Source organism: Lynx rufus, unplaced genomic scaffold (genome assembly GCF_022079265.1).
Source record: "Lynx rufus isolate CCGP_SWC_20201006 ecotype Redwood Valley unplaced genomic scaffold, mLynRuf1.p SCAF_11, whole genome shotgun sequence".
Taxonomy (NCBI): domain Eukaryota; kingdom Metazoa; phylum Chordata; class Mammalia; order Carnivora; family Felidae; genus Lynx; species Lynx rufus.
The window spans coordinates 22,613,823-22,639,434 of record NW_025814825.1 but is presented as its reverse complement, the minus strand read 5'-3'; the positions used below and the strand labels follow the sequence as shown (position 1 = coordinate 22,639,434).

Sequence of the window (25,612 nt, the reverse complement as noted above, 5' to 3'; positions counted from 1 at the left end):
TGATCTGCTAGATTGGTTCAATATATAGCCAAAATTTAGACAAAGCTGTTTTAAAATATTTCTGATTGCAAAAATTAAAGGAGGTTCGGCATAAGGCAGTTTGGATAGTAGAAATGTGGTTGAACAACCAAAACATTATGATGGGTTTTTCTCTTCTTTTCTCTTTCTTTTTCTTTCTTTTTAAGCTACAGCTCTTACCTCTTTATAACGTTCATCAAGGTAATTCATTTTATAAACACATCTCATTATGCATTCTTAAAAAAAGTTTCTAGTGTATCTTCATATCTAAAATTATATGAACTAAAACTTTATGGAAACAATTCCCATTGGTAGTGAAGTGTTCTAATTTACTTGCCTATAAAACATTGCCCCTCACTCTTTGTATGGATTCTCTTCATTTTCATTATGCTTTATCTGACTCAGCCCCAGTGATGAAGGAAGCTCCAAGGAATATTTTTAGAAAAGGTGCTTGGTTCCCATGCTTTCTGACATGTAACCTATCAGTGAGTGTCTTTTTATCTAAACACTATGAATATGAACGGTATGTTCCTTGCTCCAGAATTATATTTTTACATCTATTCTCCAAGAGAATTTTGTACCTATTACCATTGGTCTTGATCGACTCAGAAGACAGGCATAACAAACACATATAATCTTAACAGATACAAAGCTTATTAAAATATTGAAGCTGTATTAAGCTTGGTTATATTGTTTGGAATGATACTCTGTTATGTACATGTAGTTGACTATCAAGTCAAAATTTGACTATCAAATCAAGTTTTCTCGGGGAAAAATAAATGCATACAGGAAAGCAAAAAAAAAAAATTAAAATTAAATAAATAAAATAAAATAAAAGCCCACTATGAGCCATGTATAAAAATAAAACCCTAAAATACAGAAAGAAATTTCTTAAACCGTGAAAAAAACAGACCACTCAAATGTGAATAAAATTAAATAAGCCTGTCAATATTAATATAATACAATTAAGGTGCTCAGTAAATTAATGGTGACAGCTTATAGTGATAAAATTATATTCAAAATTAACTGTGTCACAAAGGTTTTCTTTGAAATGAATAGCAGATTGATGTTTAGCTATGCCATAAAATCATTTTTTAAATACAGAAGAGAGAAATTATCACAAACATACTGAATTGGTAAAAATAAAGACATAAAGGATATGAGCAACAAGAGTAATTAAATTGAAAGGTTTTGCATTTTGCGTCTTTGAGTTAATAAATTGCCTTTTTAATAAAACATTTAGAAGGAAAGATATTGCTGACTTGTCCATGGTGAAAATCCTTACTCATTCCCAAATCGGCATACTTAGCCATGTAGATGTGTAAATGTGGTCTCTATGCTTGTAGATCACAATCTCAGGTTACAGTGATGTAAACTTTTGAGACAGAATTTTGAACAATATTCTTTTATACTTTTAATCTCTACCAAATATCATTGTGTCAAGGAAGAAATCAGGGGCACAGAACCATCCTACTTAAAAAAAAAAAACAAACTTACATGTAACAGGGCACCTGGGTGGCTCAGTTGGTTGAGCGTCCAACTTCAGCTCAGGTCATGATCTCAGTTCATGAGTTTAAGCCCCACGAGGGCTCTGTGTTGACAGCTCAGCGCCTGGAGCCTGTTTTGGATTCTGTGTCTCCCTCTCTCTCTGCCCCTCCCTTGCTCGTGATCTCTCTCTCAAAAATAAATAAAATAAATGTTAAAAAAATTCACATGTAGCTTACAAAAAAAAGTTATGGTGCGAAGTACTTTTATTATTGAAAAGTAAAAAGAAAAGCTTTTCATCTAATTTAACTAAAATCACACAGAATATGAGGTCAATGCTTTAAAAATATTTTGAAAAAAGGTAAAAACAAAACATTTGAATAAGTACAGTTGGCCCTTGAACAACGCAGGGGTGAGAAGGTGACAAGCCCCCCCGCCCGGAGTTGAATATCTCCATATCACTCTTGGGGCCCCCAAAACATAACTACTGATAGCATACTATTGAACTGAAGCCTTACCAATAACATAAACAGTCAACGAACAGGCATTTTGTACATTATACGTATTATATACTATATCCGATAATAAAGTAAGCTAGAGAAAAGAAAATGTTACTAAAAAAATTATAAATGAAAGAACATACATTTGCAGTACTGTACAGTATTTACTGAAAAATAAATCCACAGGTAAGTGGACACATGCAGTTTAAACCCATGTTGTTCAACTGTAAATAAATATTGGTAAAATTCATTGAAATTGTAAGAATATATTTAATGTCCTGGTAAATGTACTTAACTGGAAAAAAACACATATATTTAGAAAAGAGAGACAGAGATATATAAGGATATATAAGTAAACTTCAACTGTATGATAAAATTATTATATAAATACACAACACTAGAGTGAGTTAAAGAAAAGAGGAAGGATGAAGACACGACTGGATAAAGTTGACAATATAACTACCCTACTACAAAGGATCCTAGTGATATCCTGGTAAATTCATTTAAAATACGAAGCAGCCTTAATACAGCTATTACACAAATTGCTCTGAAATTTGGGGAATAAATGGATACTTTTTAAGGTATTCTGTGAAATAGAAGTAAAACTGACATCTAATGTAATAGAACTTTAATAAAAAAAAATTAAGCCCGGCCAATTTCATTAATGAATATTAAATTAAAATCTTAACTACATTACCAGCAGTTACAATTAAACAATAGGATTAAGTTTATTGTATGCATGAAGAATATTTCTATACAGGCAAATACACCATGAATAGCTTAATGAGAATAAAGCATTCCATTAAATGTGCTGATGGAAAGGTCTAAGCACAAATTTTAATCCATGCCAAATAAAATAATATATTGAAAAATCTATGGACAAACTCTCTATAGTGTAATACATAATAAATAGATAAGTTAATTAATACCTTTAATAAGCTGTATCTTATTTAATATTAATTTGAACTGCTGGATCAATACAATAGTATGTGAAAGCCAAATAAGAAAATTTAACAGAAGTCTATAAAACAAAAGATGCGTTATTTTCATATCGCATGATTACAAGCCTACAAAAGGCAACTGTAAATCTAACAGAAATGTTTAGTTCATAAGGTATCTAGATATAAGATAAAAATACAAGAATCAGTACATTTCCTATAAAAAAACACATAAGAACTACTCTTCACTAGTTAAGTGATAGAAGATATAGGGTAAAAATCAACAAGGGACACAGTAGAGGACATAAAGAAATCTTCAAAGCATTAAGGGAGTGTTACAGAAACACCTGAATAAATAAACAGAAATAGCACATATACAAAGGAGAAAAATGAAATATTATGAAGAGCAATATTTCTAGCCAAGACTGGAAGACTCTATGCAAAAATATTAATAGTGCTTAACCCTGGAGCCAAGTGCCTTTTTTTAATCTAAATTCTATAAATAAAGTAAAATGAGTTTGTATTTCTATAATAATATAAATTAAACAAATATAAAACTTAACAAAATGTTTTTAATAATTTAAAAATCTCTAAGTATATCTGGAGAAAGTAGAATATTGAAGAAAAATAACTGAACTATAAAAATACTAAAACCATTCAAAAGTAGAGCAAACTAAAGAAATGAGGATTGGAATACAAGAGGAAATATTATTTAAAATACCTAAAGAAAAAGTTCATAAATTTACACACACACACACACACACACACACACACACACACACACACACACCCTGTACATGTGATAAGAAGCATACATGAAAGGAAAGGATTCTTCAATGATGACTTTGCCATTTCATCACTTTTTTTTTAAAGTTTGTTTATTTTGAGAAAGAGAGAGTGTGAGCAGGGGAGGGGCAGAGTGAGAGGAGAGAGGAGAATCCCAAGTGGGCTCCATGCAGTCAGCGCACAGAGCCTGATGTGGGGCTTGAACTCACGAAACTGTGAGATCATGACCTGAGCTAAACTCAAGAGTTGGACACTTAACTAACTGAGCCACTCAGATGTCCCTATCACTTTTTTGGAAATATGAAATGATCACGTGTTCTGGCTTGTCCAGGGCAATTCAAGTTTAATCCACAAAACAGGTGCTGTTATTATCATACCTATTTCACAGATGAGAAAACTGAGTAGAAGAAAGTTAAATGATTTTTCCTCTTCTTAAAGCTAGTAAGTGATGGAGTGATGTAACTCTTGTTTTCATTCTTTTTTGCTAGCTCAATGAATGATACTGCCCAGCTGCTCAAATCAGAAATTTGGCAGTTCCTTTCAATCTTCTCTTTCCCTCTTACCTTTATTCCTTCATTAGCAAATATAGGTTGTGTTTCATCTCCTTCAAACCCATCTGGTATTTTCTCTTTACATACACACTGCAATACTTCTTTAGGTCACGGCCTCGGACTCCTTTCCTTAGTCTAAAGACTTCCTCTGATTCATGCACTTTTTAAATGGCATTACTCTTCTGCCATAGTTTTGGTATGAGAAGCTCATTTTTCCCCCAAGGGTGTTAGTTAATTTTTCAGGCAATGGATACAGAGAACAAAGTTAGACCTTCTCAGATTTGCAGACCTCCAAGAGTTAGAACCAAGGTAGAATGAACTTGTGGTGAGTGGGCTTGGAGAAAGAAAGATGAGGAAATGCCTACCTGAGCCTAATGAAGTCTCACAAGTTTTCCTTCTGCTCTCCATCCACATTTGCTGCCTAGATTTTATAGGTAGTCTCAGCCACATAGCTTGAGCCACCATGGTGTGAATACCAGTTACACCAGACCACAGATGGGGAAAAGCAAAAGCAAAATTCTATTGGCTCCTCTCCCATGGTACACCCACAGCCACACTGGCTATATCCTACTATAAGCTATAGATTGCACATACTGGAAAGCTGAAAACCCCTATCCCCCTCAGCATTGTTTCATGAGAGTTTCTCCTAATGTCTCCTTTGTATTGATGCTTTTTCTCTATAGCTCCTCCAGGTTGATGTTGGGTAGGGTAAAAGAGGCACAGCATCTAGGCAGGAACATCTCCTTTCACTTGTATCACCCCTGTCACTCACGTGCTCTCTCTGAACCAACAAGAAAAGCAAACACAATAATCCTCCATAAACAGCTCAAGAAAGTTCACAAGCAGACTACCATTTGTGGCTGAAAGTCCAAATTTCCCTTTCATCTGGTTGTTCAAATGTTAGAGTTTTTTCCCTTCCTAGTCCAAACGCTTAGTGGAAGAAAAGATGGCTAAGTTCCACCAGCTACAAGCATTGTCACTGTAGACTTTGCCACAAGGTGGCACCACAAAGGAAAGTGGTAACCCTTCAAGAGGATGCTGATCCATCAAGACTTGGAAGTTTTTGCAGAAATCCCAACCTAGTGAGAGATGAAGAGGGTTTAACTCCTATTCAAAAGAACCAAGTAGAGAAGCCAGCAGAGAATGTTCCACCTATACTCTACGACATTACAAAATCAGCAGTCTCCGGGCTGCAAATCGGAGTCTGGGCCACCACTCTAGTCTTCCACCTTCTCCTTGTGAGCTCACCTTTGGAGCTCTTGGTACCCATTCCCACTATGGATCTTAATCAGATCACTCTGTTCTTCTGAGACAAGTGCCCTTCACTTCAAATTTGGAAGGGCATGATTTGGATTCTTCATCTCTTCTCACCTAAAATGCCCTGAGCTCCTTATTACACTGACTGTTCATTCTGTTCTAGAACATTACATTCCCAGGATCTGCTGGAGGGACAGGCTAGCACGAACACACACAGACACACACACAAACACAGAGACACATGTGCACACACCCCATTCATCCTCATCCTGCCAGACTCTGAGTGCATGCCTGTCTCATATTTGCAAAACTAAGATGGTCTATTTAAATAAAAGAATGTTTGCCACAAGGCCACTTCTAAGTCTTGCACACATAGAGAATAAACTGGCAGCTTTTATAGATCAAAACATAATACATGCCTAAAATGAAAATGTTACTCACTGGCTTAATACTCCTTCTTGGTTTTCTATAGCCTTCAAAAAATTAACTTGTGAAGTAAAAATAAAAGTTCACTTTATGTCCACATAAAGGATGTAGGGTGTTTATTAATCAAAGACACAGACATTGAATAATAATGAGGGGCAAGCTTACACATATTAAATTAGTAAGCAGAAATTCAACTACCCAATGCAGTCAAGATAATTTTGGGTCAAGAGCCATTAAATGTTCACATCCTTGGGCCAAGCAATGTCACTTCTGGGTTTCAATTCCAATGAAGCCGTACAAGAGAAGTACTTCGTCTATACACAAGTTCCACTGAAGCACCTGGCACAGGCTTGACAGAGTAAGTGCTCAGTGTGTATGGAAGGCTGAATGGAAGAGACAGAATGGAAAAAGAGATAGTGAGAGTGAGAGAGAGAGAGAGAGAGAGAGAGAGAGAGAGAACAATTAGGTCCTAACATGCAGTCATGGAACATTTTGCTAAATATGGGTACCATGTCTGTGCAGCAATAGGTGACTTGAAAGTGATAACTGTGGAGACCCATGTAGCTTATGGAAAAGTGTCCATATGTGATGGTGGTGCTGGGACACAGGAAAATACAAAGGCAGCATGCTTCATACAGACTACCATGAGATTCTCCAAGTCTATAGGCATAGACTAGAAAGCACTCTGTGAGATGAACAGCATGATCTCTTAGCGTAGTCAGTTTGACCTACTGGGATGGCAGAAGTGAGGGTAAGTACCTGTTCTGAATTCAACTAACATTGTGATAAAAGAGTTTTCCATAAAGGAAAACCCAAAATTGTCAGGGACCGGGGAAGTGAAGGAGGTTTATGGCAGCAGTGTAGACCAGTGATCTGCGATGTTGGCTGCCCATTGGAACTCCCAGAGCTGCTTTAAAAATAGATATTAATGCCCCACTTACAGAGATGCAAACTGTTTTCTTCTGTATATGGCCTGAGCATCTGAATGTCGAATCTCCCTGGGAGGTTCTATTATGCAGCTAAGGTTGAAGCATACAGGTAAAGCAACTTGCTACCCAAAGCCAGGTCTGCAGGCAGCAATACCACAGGCTTGTTAGAGATGCAGATTTTCAGCCCTGCCCTGGCCCTACTGAACCAGAATTTGAATTTTTAAGACACCCTCCAGGTGAATACATGGACCTGCCCGTCTGGAAGCACAGGCACAGATGGGTAATAGGTTTGCTTTGTGCCACTTTTCCTGTAACAGTCACATTCTTCTTAATTCAGCATTTCATCTTGTGTAGTTCAAAAGACAGAACAGCTATGGTGTCTTCCAGAAATCTTCAGCATCTTCTGAAACTGCTCTGCTTTTCTTTGATAGAAATGTAGTAATGAGAGGGTAGTTGGAGGGGTGTTGGGGGGATGAGCTAACTGGGCGATGGTCATTGAGGAGGGCACTTGTTGGGATGAGCACTGGGTGTTATATGTAAGTGATGAATCACTAAATTCTATTCCTGAAATCATCATTACACTATATGTTAACTAGCTTGGATTGAAATAAGATTAAAAAATGAATACATTAATAAAAAAAAGAAACAGTAGTAAAACAATAGTATTTACTGACACAGGTGAAAATACAATAGCTCACTCAGCTTCTCCAACCTATTTTAGAAATTAGAAGTGACCTTGGGAATTATCTCCAATCAGGTGATTTCACAATGAAGAAATTAACATTCAGTGTGTGAACTATACTCAAGAAAAGAAAAAGAAATTAAGGTCCACAGAAGCTAAGATGTTACCAAATGTCACACAGCTAGGAAGCAGGAAGACCTAGATTTACAACGTTGTTTCTGACAAATCGGAGCTGTCCTTTTGAAAATTTAGTCTTCCATTGTAAAACCTGTTTAACGTATTGTCATGTTTACACATAATAGCTTTCTTAGTTTGAAGATAATTTTGAATAAAATTGAAAAAATAGTATTTTTAAAAAGCCTCAGATGAGTTATCTTGAATGAACCCAACTCCCAGGGAGATGCGGTTATTAGCAACTTTAACAAGTGCTGTATACATTTCTTTCTCTGAACTTTTCCCCCTAACTTGAAGGTTCCGCTCCTGGGAAGAAATACTAATTGTCCAGCCTAAACCTATAAATCTCAGATATGGTATATAAAATCTCCCTGATAGAACAGAAACCTGGTGAGACATTTGGCTTATAAAACTGTTCTGGATGGGGTAAGCATAGGACTAAGTCACGCTGCAGGTACCTAGGGATTACTCAGCAGAATAGATGAACTTGTAAGGTAACTAGTAGAGATGAACACAGGTTTCCAGAAGCTTCACATATTCTCAAGTGTGAGCAGAAAATTTTACTCAGACACAATTACTGAGCTGCATATGGATGGAGGATGTAACGTAGTGGCAGGATTATGAAAAGACCCCATGGATGGAGAAGACAGCTCCTCCTGTGTGCTACGCAGCATGGGAACTTAATTCCTTACTGCTGAAAGTGTGGACAATGGGGCAGCAGTATGGGCATCATCTGGGACATGGTTAGAAACACATGGTTAGGCCTGGGTGCCTCAGTCAGTTAAGCATCTGACTTTGGCTCAGGTCATGATCTTGCAGTTTGTGGGTTCAAGTCCCACATCGGGCTATGTGCTGACAGCTCAGAGCCTGGAGCCTGCTTTGGATTCTCTGTCTCCTTCTCTCTCTGTTCCTCTCTCTCTCTCTCAAAAAATAAACAAACATTTTAAAAAAGGTTAGAAATACAGAATATCAGGGGGCCCCTGGGTGGCTCAGTCGGTTAAGTGTCTGACTCTTGTTTTTGGTTCAGGTCACAATCCCACAGTTGTGAGATTGAACCCTACCCTGGGCATGGAGCCTCCTTAAGATTCTCTCTCTCTGGCCTTCATTGTCTCTCGAAAAGAAAAGAAAAGAAAAGAAAAGAAAAGAAAAGAAAAGAGAAAAGAGAAAAGAAAAGGAAAAGGAAAAAGAAAGAAAAAGCGAAGCAAAGCAAAGAAATACAGAACATCAGGCCTCACCTCAGACCTGCTGTACATGAATCTTCAGTTGAACAAAATCTTCAGAGGATTCACCCACTCAAAATTTGAGAAACACTAGTCTCATTCACTATTCCCCCAACTTGTCTCAATAATGGAATCATCCGAATGCATGATTCTTGGGTGCCATCTTAAGACCTGAATCAGAAGCTTTAGAAGGGGAGCCTGAGAATCTACATTTTTAACCTTCTCCTTCAGTGATTCTTTTTTTTTTTTTTTCAACGTTTATTTATTTTTGGGACAGAGAGAGACAGAGCATGAACAGGGGAGGGGCAGAGAGAGAGGGAGACACAGAATCGGAAACAGGCTCCAGGCTCTGAGCCATCAGCCCAGAGCCTGACGCGGGGCTCGAACTCACACACCGGGAGATCGTGACCTGGCTGAAGTCGGACGCTTAACCGACTGCGCCACCCAGGCGCCCCTACTTCAGTGATTCTTATAATGACATAAGTTTGAGGAGATTGAAAGAGCTTGACAGGCAAACAAAACAGATTGGTGCTCACTCCTGCTGCCTACTGGCTGCACATCCTTCAAGAAGCTACCTTCCATCTCTGAGCCTCCTTCATGACATCAAATGGTGATAACAACATTCTTTTGCAGATGTAAAATGAGGACAGTGTAGGCAATCATGAAGCAGTGTATCAAGGGTTAAAACTTTCACCTTGCACTTAGTAGGTGTGAAATAATAGATGGATGTTAGCATTTTCATTGTCTCCTGTTTAACACCCCAATTCTATCCTCTGAAAAAGGCAGGTGGTAGGTATTGCCTAGAGTTCTTTTCATTTATAAAATGGATCTTTAGTGAGTAGGTAGCAGGTTCCAGAAGCAAAGATGAACTCACAGCCTAGTGGGAGAGTCAGGTAGGTGAACAGGAATATTATAATAGAAACAGAAATTTTGTTCACAAATGAATCACTTCATACATCCAGATAATGTTTTGGTTAGCTTGTAGGGGAAAGAGATCAAAGCTACTATTTAATATCATTAAAACAATCATTATTTCTTTCACATATGCTAACCCAGGCAGAAAGGAAAGAGCTTTCCAGAGCACTGAAAATAAAACCTTGTTGCAGAGAGTAAGGCCTCAGTGTGACTTCAATTGTAGCTGTAAATTAGCCCAGAAGCACACCCGAAACTGTGGCAAAATTATGACCTTATTTAAAGTAGATGCTTTATCAGCTCATCCTTTCTGCAGTTCTTTCCAACCTAGCGTTATTCGCTCTCCATTGTCCTATTATTAGCCTGGATTTTGTAACTGCTGGAGTATGTTCTTCTTCTGGAGGTGGAGTCTCCCACTAACACACACTCCCCTCCCTTCCAAGGCTCAATGCTGAGAGTTCCTAATTGAATTTCTGCCCTTCAGGAGCACAGGGTCATTGGGATGAATGTGCTTTTAGTGGACTCCAGGGAGGCCAGGCTCAGGGCATCATTTTGGTCTCTCCACACTGCCATCTCAGAGCACCCCTCTGCCCCAAAGCCTGGGGTCTGTTTGTTTAATGAAGTCTTCTGTTGAAATAGTAACTCCTTTCCCTGATGTGAGCTATAACTGCATTTATGATGTGTTCGAATGAAAAAGTAGCCTTTGAGGAACTAGAAAGCCACCTTGTCTCAGGAATTCTTACAACCTTTCTTTCTCTGGTTGAATTCTTACAACCTTTCTTTCTTGTGCAGATCACTGTAAATGCCAAAATGCCATCTGATGCATTAGAAGGGAATCTCTATATTGTTATCTTACTTTGACCTCCTATGAGCCTCACAGCTGCTAGAGAAAAGAAATACTTTTTAGTTGCAAAAATGAAGGACATTTTACTTGAATATGCCAACGAGTATCTTAGCTCCTTTACGTTCTCCTTGAATAATTCCACAATGCTTGATGGTCAAGGCATCCTTAAACGGATATGTTTAATTTGTTAGGAAAATCTGAGTGCCAGAAAATCATTACTTATACTTAAGATGTTAATAAATTAATTTTAGATTATAGATATTAAAAGGTTTCTGCAAATATTTCATATATGTAGATAAAAATTATAAATTAATTTTGTGTAAATAAAAGGAATCTTGATTTCATAATTTAATCAATATGATACAGGTTTGAAAAACCATACTCTTGGGGAACCAGGAGGGCTCAGTGGGTTAAGTATCCAGCTCTTGATTTTGGCTCAGGTCATAATTTCATGGTCACGAGTCCAAGCCCCACATCAGGCTCCTTGTCAGGCTCCATGCTGATCATGGAACCTGCTTGGGATTCTCTCTCTCCCTGTGCCCCTCCCCCACTCGCCCTCATTCTCTCTCAAAATAAAAATTAAAAAAATAAAAATTAAATCATACTCTTGTCTGTTCTTTCCACTCACTATAAAATTCCAGATTTTAAGGGAATGAAATTAAAGATGTCATTATGTCCCAACATGTTGTTGATAACCATCTGGACACAAGAGAGGAAATAAATCAGAAAAGAAGTGCCCAACTGAAGAAAGAATTTATGACATAAACTGATTATTCTTAATTGCATGTAAAATACATTTGAAATTTCCTCCCTGGGGCTTGAAGGGAATTTTCTCCAATAGCAGCTCAACTCTCTATGCCTTTGTTGGCAAGCAAGAACAAGCTCCCAACTGAGGAAGGAGGAGGCTCTTTATCCTTCCAAGTGCAAATTCATGTTACTTCCTTTCAGAAGCTCTTCCTGGCTTTAGGACTGACAACTGGTTTTTGGAGTCTCCTATGCAGCTATGAGCTAAGTACATACAGATCATATACACTGGATGATACAGATCACAGAACTTGTCATGTTGAACTGAACTAGAATATGTCCATCTCAATCCTTCTCTTAGTTTTCCTGACCACATTTATCCCTACACTCCTACTACATTCCATTGGATGTTAAACACTGAATGTGCTTAATAAATATTGGTAGAATAATGGAAATAATGTATCAAACTGCCACTTACATTTTAGTGTATGTAGGATAGGACTAAGCATACATTCTATACCTCCTACATATGACATATATATCTATAAGCATATTCTGTATCACCACATGTCACATCTATCTCTGAACAAGATTTTCCTCAAATCATGCTTAATACTTTCATTTATCTCCTGTTTCATCTTTTAATTTTATTGTTAATTTCTCATTTTTTTTAAACTTGAAAAGGGGGTTTTGTATGTAAATATACTTGATGAAGATATTCCTTCTAAGTTACCATTCTGGTAAGGATTTCCCTCCTATCTCAAGTGTAACCTTTGGTACTCAGTGATTGTCAGTGTTTGCCCACCATGGAAACCTGTCACACTAGATTGTGGGGACTTCCTGGTGCTCCAACTAACAGCAACTTCTGTAAAGAAAGGGATGCTTTCTTCTCATTTACCGTTGGACCTCAGTGTCCCGCTCGACAGCAGATACTTAGTAAATACTCCATATACGTATGTGTGTATGTGCATAGCACTGAATCGGCTTAAAGCAGACTAATTTTCCTGATATTCATTAAACCATGAGAATAGCTGTGATCATAAAAAAAAATAGAGTTATAGAGATGCGCTCCAAGATATACTTTAGAAATGCTGTCTTCAGCTGCTTGTTTTTCTAGCCACATTTTTTAGTTTTCACAAATAATGGCGAGGCACAAGGGTAACTAAAGACAACACTAACTGGATGTTGACGTATACTTCCATAGATTTGGGGTACAGTGGAGAGAGCCTGGGCTCTGGGAGTCCCTCCTCTGCCTTCTTATTCAGTACTTGGTAACTCAGGGAATGCTCAGCTGATTTGGAAAAAGTGGGGACAATAATACAGAGGTTGTACAATCCTGTGAAATTTATATTAAGGAAAATACATATAGCCTACATGTTTTTCCATGAATTTGAGTTTTATCTGAACTGTAATTAGGGCAACCATGTGCCCCACTTAGCTTAAGGTATTCCTTGTTTATGCTTATTTTAGAGAAGAAATTATTAAAACTGGCCATTACATCTCAAATATTTTTGGTTTGGATAACAACCTATATGGCCATTCAGATTACGGTATGTTGAGGAACTTAAACACCTACGGTGTGTTGAGGAAAACACACACACACACACACACACACACACTATATATATATATATATATACACATATATATACACACATACCTACATATACATATTTATATACGTATATACATATATATGTATATATAGATACAGATACAGATGATAGATATAGATATAGATAGACAATGTGATCTGGTCCTTAAATATTCTTTTACATTTTTTTCAAAGATGCTAAACCAAAGTGAATTGAAAAGACACCATCCTCAGGAAGATGGAAATGCTGCCCAATGTTCTAAAATTAGTAGACGGGTAGATGGCGGGAGGATCATGCATGTTCTCTCATTGCCCCAGGAGCCTAGGCAGAACATCCCAGCCATCTTTGTCCTGTTTGTTTTTTTCTTACTGGAATGTTTCCTGAGAAGCCTGCACAGCAGGGCCTGTGTTACCATGTCTAATGTTGTTCATATCTGTACAGACAGACTGTCTCTAGCTACAAGGATATTTATGGATATGTTCTCAATATTCAAAACAAATAAATTTGGTGAAAGAATCCATAATTCACTTAAATTATGGCAAATGTGATCACATTATTCTGGCTGAGTGGGGGAGATGCCAACTCACTGCAACCCAATAGGCCATGCACAAGAAGCTTGTACCTAGCGGTGGGGGGCACATCCAGGGGTGCTGTGGAGGGTCCTCAGTCAGAATGGCCTGAGCAGTTAGAGGAAAGGGGAGCTTTCTGCATATTCCTATCTACAGAAGAGGGAGAATTTGCCTAACAAACCATAGCCTCTTGTTCCTGCTTTTCCCCTAGGTTTACTGCTTGAATAATTATAATGGCCCTTGACTCTGAAAAGTGTTCCAGCCCATGATCAGTTATTACTGTGTTTTTCAAAAATTCACCTGAGTCAGTTTAACTCTCCTTAGTAGTTCTAAGCTAAACTTTATGTGGTTAGGAGACTCTGAGTACCCATCCAGAAACCCTGGCTCAAGTCAAATGACCTGAAAACAAAGCTGTGCAGACAAAAACCAACAGACACACCCTCTTATATTATACCCCACTGACTCCATTAAATTCAGTGTTTATACCAGACAAGTACATTTTATTTATATCAACCCTCACAGCGATCCTGTAAAGTAGTCATATTCTTGTTCCCATTTAATAGATAAGAAAACTGAGTCTCAGAGAATATGTATAATTTGTCCATCTACTACTTAGTGGTAGAGTACTGACGCTAACCCACCAGTCCAAATGGGAATGGTCAACACAATTACGGCAAGTTATACTGATGACCTAGGAAAGGAAGAATGTCTTTTTTTTCCTCTTAAAGCTATATTCTGCAAGAAGAAAATCTTGGAAAAGCAAAAACTGGTTGAAGAATTGGGAGAAATAACAGAAATTGCTGATTTGTCAGAGTATCAGAATTAGCAGTGAGGAGCCTAAGTCCTCTGAACACACAAGGAATCCCCTGGCATGCCTTTCTCCCCTTTTAAAACCTAAGTCTCTTCTTAATTAAACACACAGATGAGGGGAGCCTGGATGGTTCGGTTGGTTGACCATCTGATTCTTGATTTCAGATCAGGTCATGATTCCAGGGTGGTGTGATGGAGCCCACGTAGGGCTCCTCGCTCCAGTGGAGCCGGCTTAATATTCTATCCCTCTCCCCCACTCCCCTGCTCATTCATTCTCTCTCTCTTTCTCTCTCCCTGTCTCTCAAATGAATGAATGAAGGAATGAATGAATGAATGAATGAATCAATCAATCAATCAATAAATAAATAAATAAATACACAGATGATACCCACCCAACTTCTCTCACAGGATTCCAGCAAACATGCTTTGCTTTGGTTTCAATATAAGCAGAAGGGAAGAAGAGGAAAGAACTGAGAAAAGCATATACATAGTGGCTATTGTCTATTTGGAATTTTCTAGATGTTGCTGCTTTTAATTCTTGTATCAATCTTTGGGGCAAGTATTTGTCTGTCTGTCTGTCTTAAACAAAGGACTGAAGGTTCTGATTAAATGACTTGCAAAAAAACCCCTCATACACCCAGTGTAAAGCTGAGCAGAGTTTTTAACTCAGTCTGTCTTGAATGCTCACATTTGCCTCATGTACCTCTCAAATCATATAAGGAAGCTATTTAAAAACACATTTACGACAATCTTTGATGTAACAAGAAACCCAAATCAGAATAACCACCTTAAGAAACACCATTTCATGCTTCAAGTAGAGCTGCCAATCAATTTAGAAAACATCAAAATAAGGTAAGAATCTTTGGGCATTAACTAAAAAATATGTTTTTATTCTCCATCACATGTGCTTCTCAGATTTTATGATCTTTATGTGGCCCTTGAAGAATACCAGCTTGGGTCCAGTGCATATGGTTTAAACTAAGTAAACTAATGCCTGAGTGTCACGCAGCTGCAAAATTATGCTCACCATGTTGTTTATCTTTGCTTTTGGAACCAATGAGACTATTTTGATAAGCTCCATTCACAGAGAAGAAGGGACAAATGGTTATACCTTGGCTCATTTCTTCTTATAGGGGCAATCAGTGCACAGTTCGTTATTAACATGGCTATTGCAAATTACTCAAATTATGTCTGGACTGTGGCAAACATTTTCATGAACATTTGTCTGATGAACTTGACAATTCTTCTGAAACCCTTCACCCTGTAATGCAATTCCATTCTGCAGGGGTTCTTGCCACTAGGCCTGGAGTTAGAGGTATTTCAGCCTCCATCATCTCCCATCAATGGAGTTCAGGGATGTGTGCCAAACTCCATTTCCATTCTGACTTGCGTCAACCACAGGGAATCATTAGCTGCTGCTCTCAGAGCACTTATTGGAGAACCATTTGATAAAGAGGACCCTCACTGGGTGGGAGAGCTAATGGACCTCCAAAGTGACGAACCAAAGCTCTGACAGGGATGGTCCTGTAATTTTATACAGTACATCATCAGAAAATGGTTACATTGTGCCCAGTCAATTCTCTTAAAAATGGAAGCTTTGATTTCAAAACCTACTCAGGCAGAATGACACAAAGGAACAGCAACTCCTAGAGGGCTCCCCCTCCTTTTAATTGCTTTCCCTGCTCCCAAGTCCTGCAAACATTTCTCCCAGATCACTGCCCAGGCCATCAGCCCCTTTATGGAAGTATTGCCTTGGGCAACGGTTGCCTTAGACTGCTTCTCTCTTTTTCTAGCAGTCCCATATTTCAAGCGATTCAAACATCTTCCAGTGAATTGTTTGACAAATTTCCACAATGATCGTTACAGATCAAATTCAGCTCAAATGTTATCTTTTCCAAAGTTTTGAAAATCCATTTTTACAGCAAGGCTGGCAAAACACCTAACGAGCTTCAATTCAGAAGAGGCACATCCTTTCAACTTGAATTTGGCCTCAAAACACGTTTGGCCCAGCCAAATGCCCACCAGTCTTCTCAGTTACAGTGGTTACCTCTTTGACTCTAGTGAAAGAGATTACAGATAGTACCATTTCCCAAGTCCTTAAAATTTCTAGAAATGACATAAAAAATAAATATATTAGAGAATACCCTGCTTTCATTCAGAATATTTTGATTCAAGGAGTTTCTAGTGACTTGGCATTCCTTGGCACCCAGATTTATTTCCGTACAATGTATCTTTCTGTTCTTTAATCCATTTTTTAATGTTTCAAAACACATGAATTCAGCATGGAAAAGAATTAGTGTAAAGAGTGTAAATGAATTATTAATAAAAGAAAGAACAGACACATTCAAATAGACTTGGTAGTATTTAATCTGGAAGGGCTTAATTGAAAGTTCTCTTATCAGCCTAATAATAGTGAATTATAATGACCTTGATTTTACAGAGACAGGGACACTATCTATCTTTCTTAATGGAAAGATGAGAAGCAAGGGTCAACTGTCTTAACTAGTTATTACATAAATGAAATACATGTGCAATGTGCAGCTCTTAGAAAATTCATAAAGTTTGAAGAAGAAAATAGTTGTAAAACCTATTAGTCTTTTTCCTAAGGTTCATTTTTAGAATTGGATTGCTATTATATGTTCAACTTTATAATATCGCAATTTTCATATATAACATGATATAATGAGCACATTCATGTCCCTAAAACCTTATGAAAATTCCACTTAGGTTGAATTCGTTCAATGTATAGATATATTCTAATTTATATAGATTTATAAATTCAGGCTTTTTCTTTCCTATTACAAATAAATCTGTGGTGAACATCCTTACAAATAAATCTACCTATACATCTCTGTACACTAAACTTTTAGAAACAATATAAATATTTTGAAACATACTGAAACATTACATACAGAAGATATTTAACAAACTGTACTCCCTCAGGTAGTGAATTAGAATGTGCTCCTCTTCTACCCTCACCAAACCATTTGCTTTATTTTTTTAACTTGTTAATGTTTATTTATTTTTGAGAGAGACAGAGAGAGAGAGAGAGAGCGCAAGCGAGCACACACACACAAGTAGGGGAGGAGCAGAGAGAGACGGAGACAGAGGCTCTGAAGCAGGCTCCAGGCTCCGAGCTGTCAGCACAGAGCCCGACATGGGACTTGAACTCACGGACTGTGAGATCATGACCTGAGCCGAAGTCAGACACTCAACCGACTGAGCCACCCAGACACCCCTATCTTCCTTTAAAATTCCCTCTTTCAAGTTATTTTTAGAATCTTGGTGTTGCTTTTAAATTTTCATTAGCTTGCTCTGTAATTTCTAAATACTAAAAATGGCTTTATGAAAGACCTGAAAATACACTAAAGAGTGAGAAAATAACAAAGAGAAAAATATGAAACTTCCCTCATCTCAACTTTCACTCTTTTCAACATACACTATTTTCAGGATCTCTTTCAGAGAGATTTAGGTAGTCTTGCTTTTGTTTTTCTTTGCCAAGTACACAGAAAAGTGTTATAGCATGATCGGTCTTTTTCAACATAGAAAAAAATTGATTCCATGGAATCACAATCATAGGATTGCAATTTACTTTTAAAATACTAAAAAAAAAATGTATCTTGATTTCTCTCAGATTTGAATGTCACAAGGAAACTATTTAATGAGACGGATTCACATACACCCCTATATATTGCTACTCTAATGTACTAAATTGTGTTTAACTTGAAACATAGTCCGGTTAGTAATGCATTACAAAGATAGCCCCGGTAGCATTTCAGTCACGTGAAAGTACTTTCCCTTGTTTTCCTGACTTCCTGACGATGAACTATTTCATCTACTTCAAATGCATTACAAAGTACAGCACCACTTAATTCCTAAGTTCATTTTTGTATGTATTTATTCAACAATGTCTTGGTGATAGGAGGTGCTCAATAAACATTTGTCGAAGGCAGAAGAAGAATGAATGAAACATACTACTTAAATAGAGTGCTGTACAAAATAGCACATTATTAATAACTACATGGGAATTCTTAGAAGTGGCTGATGCAGGAACAAATGTAAGCTTTTTATTCACAGCAAAGCCCAGGAGATGAATAGCAGGCACATGCGATGTGTGATTTATTCATACACTCTAGTAAGAGATTTATAGGCATCTATTAACCTACTCGAGTTCCAATTCTGTCGTAGGCTGGTCTTTTGTCATGATTAGCTATGTTGTGACTTTATGTTAAATAACAGGTTGTCTGTGCTGAAATATGCAAGAAATATGAAGACAGAAGATCAAAATTATTACACATGTACATCGTTCCAGCTAAATCACAGATATATCTCTGCTTGTGTATGCAAAAGAATTAGACATGCATATATGCACAAAAGCAAAAGATTTCTTTTCTAGACATGAGATCCGATATCATAGACTGGATCTGTCTCCCAAGGAATTAATATGTTGAAGTCGTAACCTCCAGTACCCCAGAATGTGAGTCTTTAGAGAGAGGGTCTCCATAGAGGTAAGTAAGTTAAAATAGGGTCATTAGAGTGGATCTTAATCCAATATGACTGGTATCCTTATAAGAAGAGGAAATTTGGATACAGACATGTACAGAGGGAAGAAAATGAGAAGACACAAGGGGCAGATGGTCATCTATAAGCCAAGAAGAGAGACCTTAGAGGGTACACTTCCATCAAGGCTCTCCGAAGGAAACAACTCTGGCAACACCTAGATTTCAGATTTCTAGCTTCCAGACCTGTAAGAAAATGTATTTCTTTTGTTTAAACCACTCAATCTGTGGTACTTTGTTCCAGCGGCTCTAGTAAACTGATACACCATGAACTAATACAGAGTAGACTGAGGCTGTATGTTGAAAAAGAGTAAGAATTATCTTGTTATTTTCGAGATTCTCAGTTTTGGAAAAGATGATCCCACCCACCTGCATACTGTGTGGGGCCTGATCTGATCCTAAAACACCATCTGGAAAGTCACCACTTTAGGTGAGACATCTGATTAACCCCTCCATCAATCAATTAGGAACTCAATTGATTTCATTTTCCACTTCCACATGATGATCCCTTTAACATATGGTTTAGGAGCTACAAGAGCTTGGATACAATTCATGCTTTGAATGGATAGACCACTCTTGGCATCTCCCTTGGGGTTTTAAAGTCCCTTGTGTGATTTCCCTCTGTCTACGCTGACCTAATAAATATAACCAAAGAAGAGCGATGTCGGAAGGAACACTCCCACGCCCCTTCATCCCCAACCCAATTTCACAGAGGACAGAAATGGGGTGTAAATTTTGTAAATGGCATAAATGTAATGGTGCCTCCGAGTCACAAGGAAGCCATACTGTCAAGGGTGAGGAAAGGTCACAGTTCTGTTTATCCTGACAGAATACACGGTTAGTCTCACAGAGATCTGCCACTGTCATTTATCACTTCTTCCAAACCTGTGTGCCCACCATGACAACTCATCTTCTTCATGGACTGCAGCTGGCTCTTAGAGCCAGGCGTGATTTGCCAACATGTTCTAAGTTCCTAACTACCAGACGCATTTCTCTGTGCCACCTTAATAAAACTACATGGAATAAAGTTTTATAATAGCAATATGTAGAGAAAAAAGTCATAATTTTCCATGCTTCATGATTCAGAATAATTAATTTAATAACTGTGTCATATGAGAAGAGTAAATAAAGAGAAGGAAAGGGGTGTGGGTACATATGATCACTGAAGCATATACAATTGCAATGAAAAACAAATTACCAGGGTAGTGCTAGAAATAAAAGCTCAGTGGGAAATATGTTTTGGATGCTAATTTGATTCTTCTATGGAACCTTAAAGCTGCAGTACCTACTACTGCACTATTTATCTCCATTTGTTTTTATTTTTAGCATTTATATAACCTTAAGTTTCTAAAAACCAACTAAACATCTCCTGATCTCTATTGGGAATTTTCCCTAAGTAGCTCTCTACCTAGACTATAACAGGACTATGATTTCATTTACAACATCTGGCTGGAGAATGCTTCATCATGAGAGGTGTTAAAAAAATAATGAAATTAACAAACAAGGGCAGAATCAAGATGAGATACAGTTTTCTCTGGACACAGTTACAGTCTGGGCCTTAGCTCACAGTCAACACTGAGATGCTAGATCTTAGATGAGCAGTTTGCTCTGTTGGGCTACAGTCTGTAGTTTTGCAGGAAGGGATTATTTCTGAGAACAAGCCAACATACTTAAGTCCTGCACCAAAAATGCAGGCTTCTAAAGCAAGTACATCATTATTTCTATTAAATTAGAAGACATAAAAGTAAACCTTCCTTTCTTTAGTCAAGTAAAACTCAAATCTTGTCTACTTGAATTCAGTTTCACCTTCCTCAAATACTAAAGCTACCAGCTCTGTCCCTTCTCATATGAAGACTCCTGATTCTGCCACTGAATGACATGTACAGTCGCAGAGCTCTGCCCTCTCTGAGGGCCTGTCCCCAGTGCCAGCTGCGAATGGCTTACCGACAATGTTTATGGGATCCCGTCAGGGTTTCGATCACAAAGCACTCGCCATCATTGAGACAGTATGCGAGGTCCTTGTCTCGGCAGGGTTTGAAGTGCTCAGAACGCTCAGTGGAATATGTCGTTGTATCTGTCAAGGGAAGCACACAAAGAACCCGCGTCAGCAGTGCATTCTGGGACTGAAGAAATGCAACTGGACAGGACCACTTTATGACTGAATGTTGTGCATCTCCCCAAATCCACATACTGAAACCTAGTCACAATAAGATGGTATCAGGAGGTGGGCCTATAGGAGGTGACTGGGTCATGAATGGGATTAGTGCCGTTATAAAAGGGGCCCGAGAAAACTCCAGCACCCATTCCAGTCATGTGAAGATGCAGTAAGAAGGCAGGGCTCTACGGACCACGAGAGTCCCCACCAGATACTGAATCTGCAGGCGCCTTGATTCCCAGCCTCCAAAACACCAGCCCTAAGACAAGCCCTATATTCAGTTACCTTATTTCTCCACTAGACTTTAACAATTGGAATCACTGTAGAAGCCCCATCTGAGGACACACTAATAGTACAAGGTGAATGATTCCACAAACACCTCAAATCCACTTCCATAAATTTCAGTTGTATGGAAACAAGTGGTATGGAAGCATCTCCTTCCCCTTATTGTTGCCAAATGGCAGGAAACATCTGATCCGTGCATATTGTGACTGTTCTGTGGAAACCAACGTCAGTTTCTTGGAGTTGTTTTTAGTTACAGGTCTAATTGGCTAATGGCTGAACCAATTATTCTTTCACATTCTTCTTTTCTTATGTGATTAAAATACAAATGTTCCAAATTCTTAAACAGGACCTCAAATGTGAAGAATGTTTCTGGTAAATATCTAACAGGACCAAATTATTGTCATTTTTTAAGCGTTGTTGTAAACATTGATTTTTAAAATCATAATTACTTACAGTTTTAAGTTAAGCTGTATGTCTACATCCTCTTTCCAAATATGAAACTAGCCATAAGTATGTGCTACCTACTGGACACAGACTCTGTTATCACATGTAGAGACTTTCTAATTTCAGACTTCTAAGCAACTAATGTATTAGCACCAAACCTACCGATTCGAGAAAAAATATATTTAAAAAGTCAAAGATGAAGAAATGATTCTGCATTTAAGCTCCTTTAGTTTCCTTTTCATAGACCTAGATTAATAATAATGCTCAATAGCATGGGTTATTGTACCAATTTAGTTACTGGAACTCACTATGAGCCTCTTCCTGTTATTATCCAAACTGAGGAGAAAGTGATTGTCCTCAAAGGAAATCTGCTCATGTCCTTCACACATCTAAAAATCCTCAGTGGGTCCAATTCCCATAATAACTCCAAATTCCTCAGTGAAAGATATAGGCCACGTGGAATTTTGCCCTCTAGTGTCATCTTCCTGTACCTTAAGACACAACTTAATTTCCAATTATGTGTCTATTTCCCCAAACACCAGGAGCTGTCACATTGTTCTTTCTTCCTGGACCATCTTTTTCTTTGCTGGAAGACATCCAAAATCCTTCAGAGCTTACATCATTCTCCCATTTTGTCTCCCTAGCACCTTTTATCACTCACATCACTGCATTCAACATTCAATGCTGCAAGGAGCCATGTGTTCAAACGTTTAGCTGTTCCTTTAGTCTGTGAGTTTTTTAAGGTCAGAGGTTGAGACATGAATCACAATTAGTGCTCAAAATATCTTCAATAAATCTGATCATTGGAACACTACTAACAGTTCAAATGCCATCAGTAAAAGATATATCATTAAAGACATTACAATCATATAAAAGTTAGTGCATATCTTACAACAGTTAGATATAATTTCACATCAATGTTACCATTTTAGTATACCTACTTCAATATTGAGGAATATTGGAAAAACAAGCATTGCCCTCAGACTCACATAAATCCTCACTCATATACTGCTCATATACTGTAAGCATTGAAAATCCCACTTCTAATATCCTTTTTTGGTGGTACAACAGGAATTGATTTTTCCACTTCAAATATCTGTCTGTTAATTCCTTGGCACGAAAAAAAGGCTCTGCAAAACAGACACATTTTCCCTTTTCCAGGAGATCTCCTCTACAGAGAAGATCTGTTATTCAAGACAGTATGCAATAAATAGTTACACAGAATCAATCTCTCTTTCTATGGGAAATATTTAAAATTCAAGAGCTCTGAACAAAATATTCACTATGGAACACCACACAGTTGATTGCTACTCTGCCTGCTGAAGTATATTAACTCATGATCAGTTAGTTAAGTTTTCCTTTAATTTCTTATTATCCATTTATTGATATTCACTGATCATTCTTCTAAGAACAGCTTTTCATTAACATAACCTACAACATAAAAAGTGAGGTCCTTATTTTATAATCAGTGGTTTTAACAAGCTACAGACTCCAAGAGCAATACAATGGCAAAGCAATTACAATCAATTAGTTTCCATCTGACAACTGCTGTCTCCAGTGGTTACCTCCCCATTCTACCAACTGCCATCCCCATCACGGTATCATCTATCAGCACATTACAGAGGATCAGAGACCCAAGGAAACACCTCTGCAAAGCCCAAGGTGGGAGAGCAGAGATGTCAGATTTAAGATGTACTCAGGTCTTTTGTTTCCATAGCTTAGAGAATCCAAAAATTAACATAACTACACATACTTATACCTTTACAATGACTGGATTCAATAAAACACCACTGTTAAATATTTTTAATATCTTAATATAATAAGAAATAACAATGCTAGACTTGATCTTTCTATCAGTAAACTGCAATCATCAATAAATTTGAAACCTTAGAATTTACATAAACATTCCACTATACAGGATTCATACATCACTACTCACCTAAAATCACATAGGCATTGGGCAAAGTAAATAAAACTCACCATGAGGTAAAAATTTTACACTTTGAAGGCATCATGCCAAATATGTCAATGGAAACATAAAAAAAATTCTTAATGGAATCACTACACTGTTACACTAACTCTAAGACCACCTACACACTTTTATAAAGTAGTAAATAAAGTAAATAAGTAAACAGTGTCTAATCACTATTAGGCTTTCTATCACTCATAACCAAACACAGCTCAACAAAGACACAATAATAATTTTGGACGACACTCTCCAATATTTATATATCTGCCTATAAGTGCTTGTATGTACATATTTGGTTAATTGTTTTACATATAAAATATATTACAAACATCTAAAATAGAACATAAATGGAGGTGTCTGGGTGGCTTAGTTGGTTAAGAGTCTGACTTTGGCTCAGGTCATGATCTCACCATTTGAGAGTTCAAACCCTGTGTTGGGGTCTATGCTGACAGCTCAGAGCCTAGAGCCTGCTTCAGATTCTGTGTCTCCCTCTCTCTCTGCCCCTCCCCAATTCATGCGCGCGCGCTCTCTCTCTCTCTCTCTGTGTGTGTCTCTGCCTCTCTCAAAAACAATAAACATTAAAAAAAATTTTAAAAAATAGAACACAAATGCAAACAACATAAAAATAAAATGAGTGTACTAGTTTATTTTCTTTCTGTGCCCTAGGTGATACAGTGTGCTTTAATATACCCAGATGAGTATTTTGTTCTGAAGAGGAAACATGGGACATTTAGGAGAATGACATAATGGATATGATCGAACTCCAAACTCTCATGGCCCTAAATAATCTTGGGACACCTTAACAATCAGGTATAGAACTCTCATCTATAAACTTACCCAACATTTTTGGAACCTGTTTATATATTTAAAATGGTCTAGTACACTAAGCTGGGTATAGTATATGGTACTATTTTGTCATGTATTTAAAATTCAGGGGCGCCTGGGTGACTCAGGCGGTTAAGCATCCGACTTCGGCTCAGGTCATGATCTCACAGTCTTTGAGTTCGAGTCCTGTGTCGGGCTCTGTGCTGACAGCTCAGAGCCTGGAGTCTGCTTCAGATTCTGTGTCTCCTTCTCTCTCTGCCCCTCCCCTGCTCATGCTCTGTCTCTCTCTGTATCTCAAAAGTAAGTAAACATTAAAAAAATTAAAATTCAAAGGGCATTCTTCTGTTTCTAGGAAGGTAACCTGATAAATACATCTATTATAGAGCTTTAGACTGTCTTCAAAAATCATATGGACAAAGGTCCAGGCAAGTAAACTAAGATGGGAGGGGCCTACTATCCCCATGAATTCCCATTTGTGTTTCAAGGCTCTGTCTTACTGCAGTGTACCTCCTTCTCAGACATTCTCTCCACTGCATTAGCCCGTGAATCTCCCAACTGACCAGGCCATGAGGTCCTGAGGGGACAGAGCAGGTCTTCACATCTCTGATCCAAAGTCTTACAGATGGCTTGACACAGAGATGAACCCAATGAACCTATAGAAGAATGACCTTTTCATACATGAGCATTTTTCTGAACGTTCTGTGTGGAAAAGTATATACTTTTCATAAAAGAAAAACACCATCTGAATAAATGTTTAGAAGTTAGGACTCAAGAAGAGCCCCAAAAGCAATGTGGATAAAGTGTATAGAAACTGATGAGAAGAGGGGAAAAAATCCACTCCATAAGAAGAGGAGATGGGAGGAGAAAAAAAAAAATTAGCGAAGATAGTCTAAAAGAGAGGACAAAGGAATCCAAGCTTACGATGAACAGAGATG

The 25,612-nt window shown here is 37.8% G+C and overlaps 1 protein-coding gene across 4 annotated transcripts in view; it reads right to left on the bottom strand.

Moving 5' to 3' along the window:
• The window catches only part of NRG3 (neuregulin 3), a 1,058,853-nt gene that overhangs the window by 566,565 nt on the left and 466,676 nt on the right, over positions 1 to 25,612 (bottom strand). For all 4 annotated transcript variants that reach the window (XM_047072600.1, XM_047072602.1, XM_047072601.1 and 1 more), the window contains exon 2: positions 20,944 to 21,073. In XM_047072600.1, the coding sequence (XP_046928556.1) occupies positions 20,944 to 21,073 (130 nt within the window). The remainder of the gene's footprint in view (positions 1 to 20,943; positions 21,074 to 25,612) is intronic.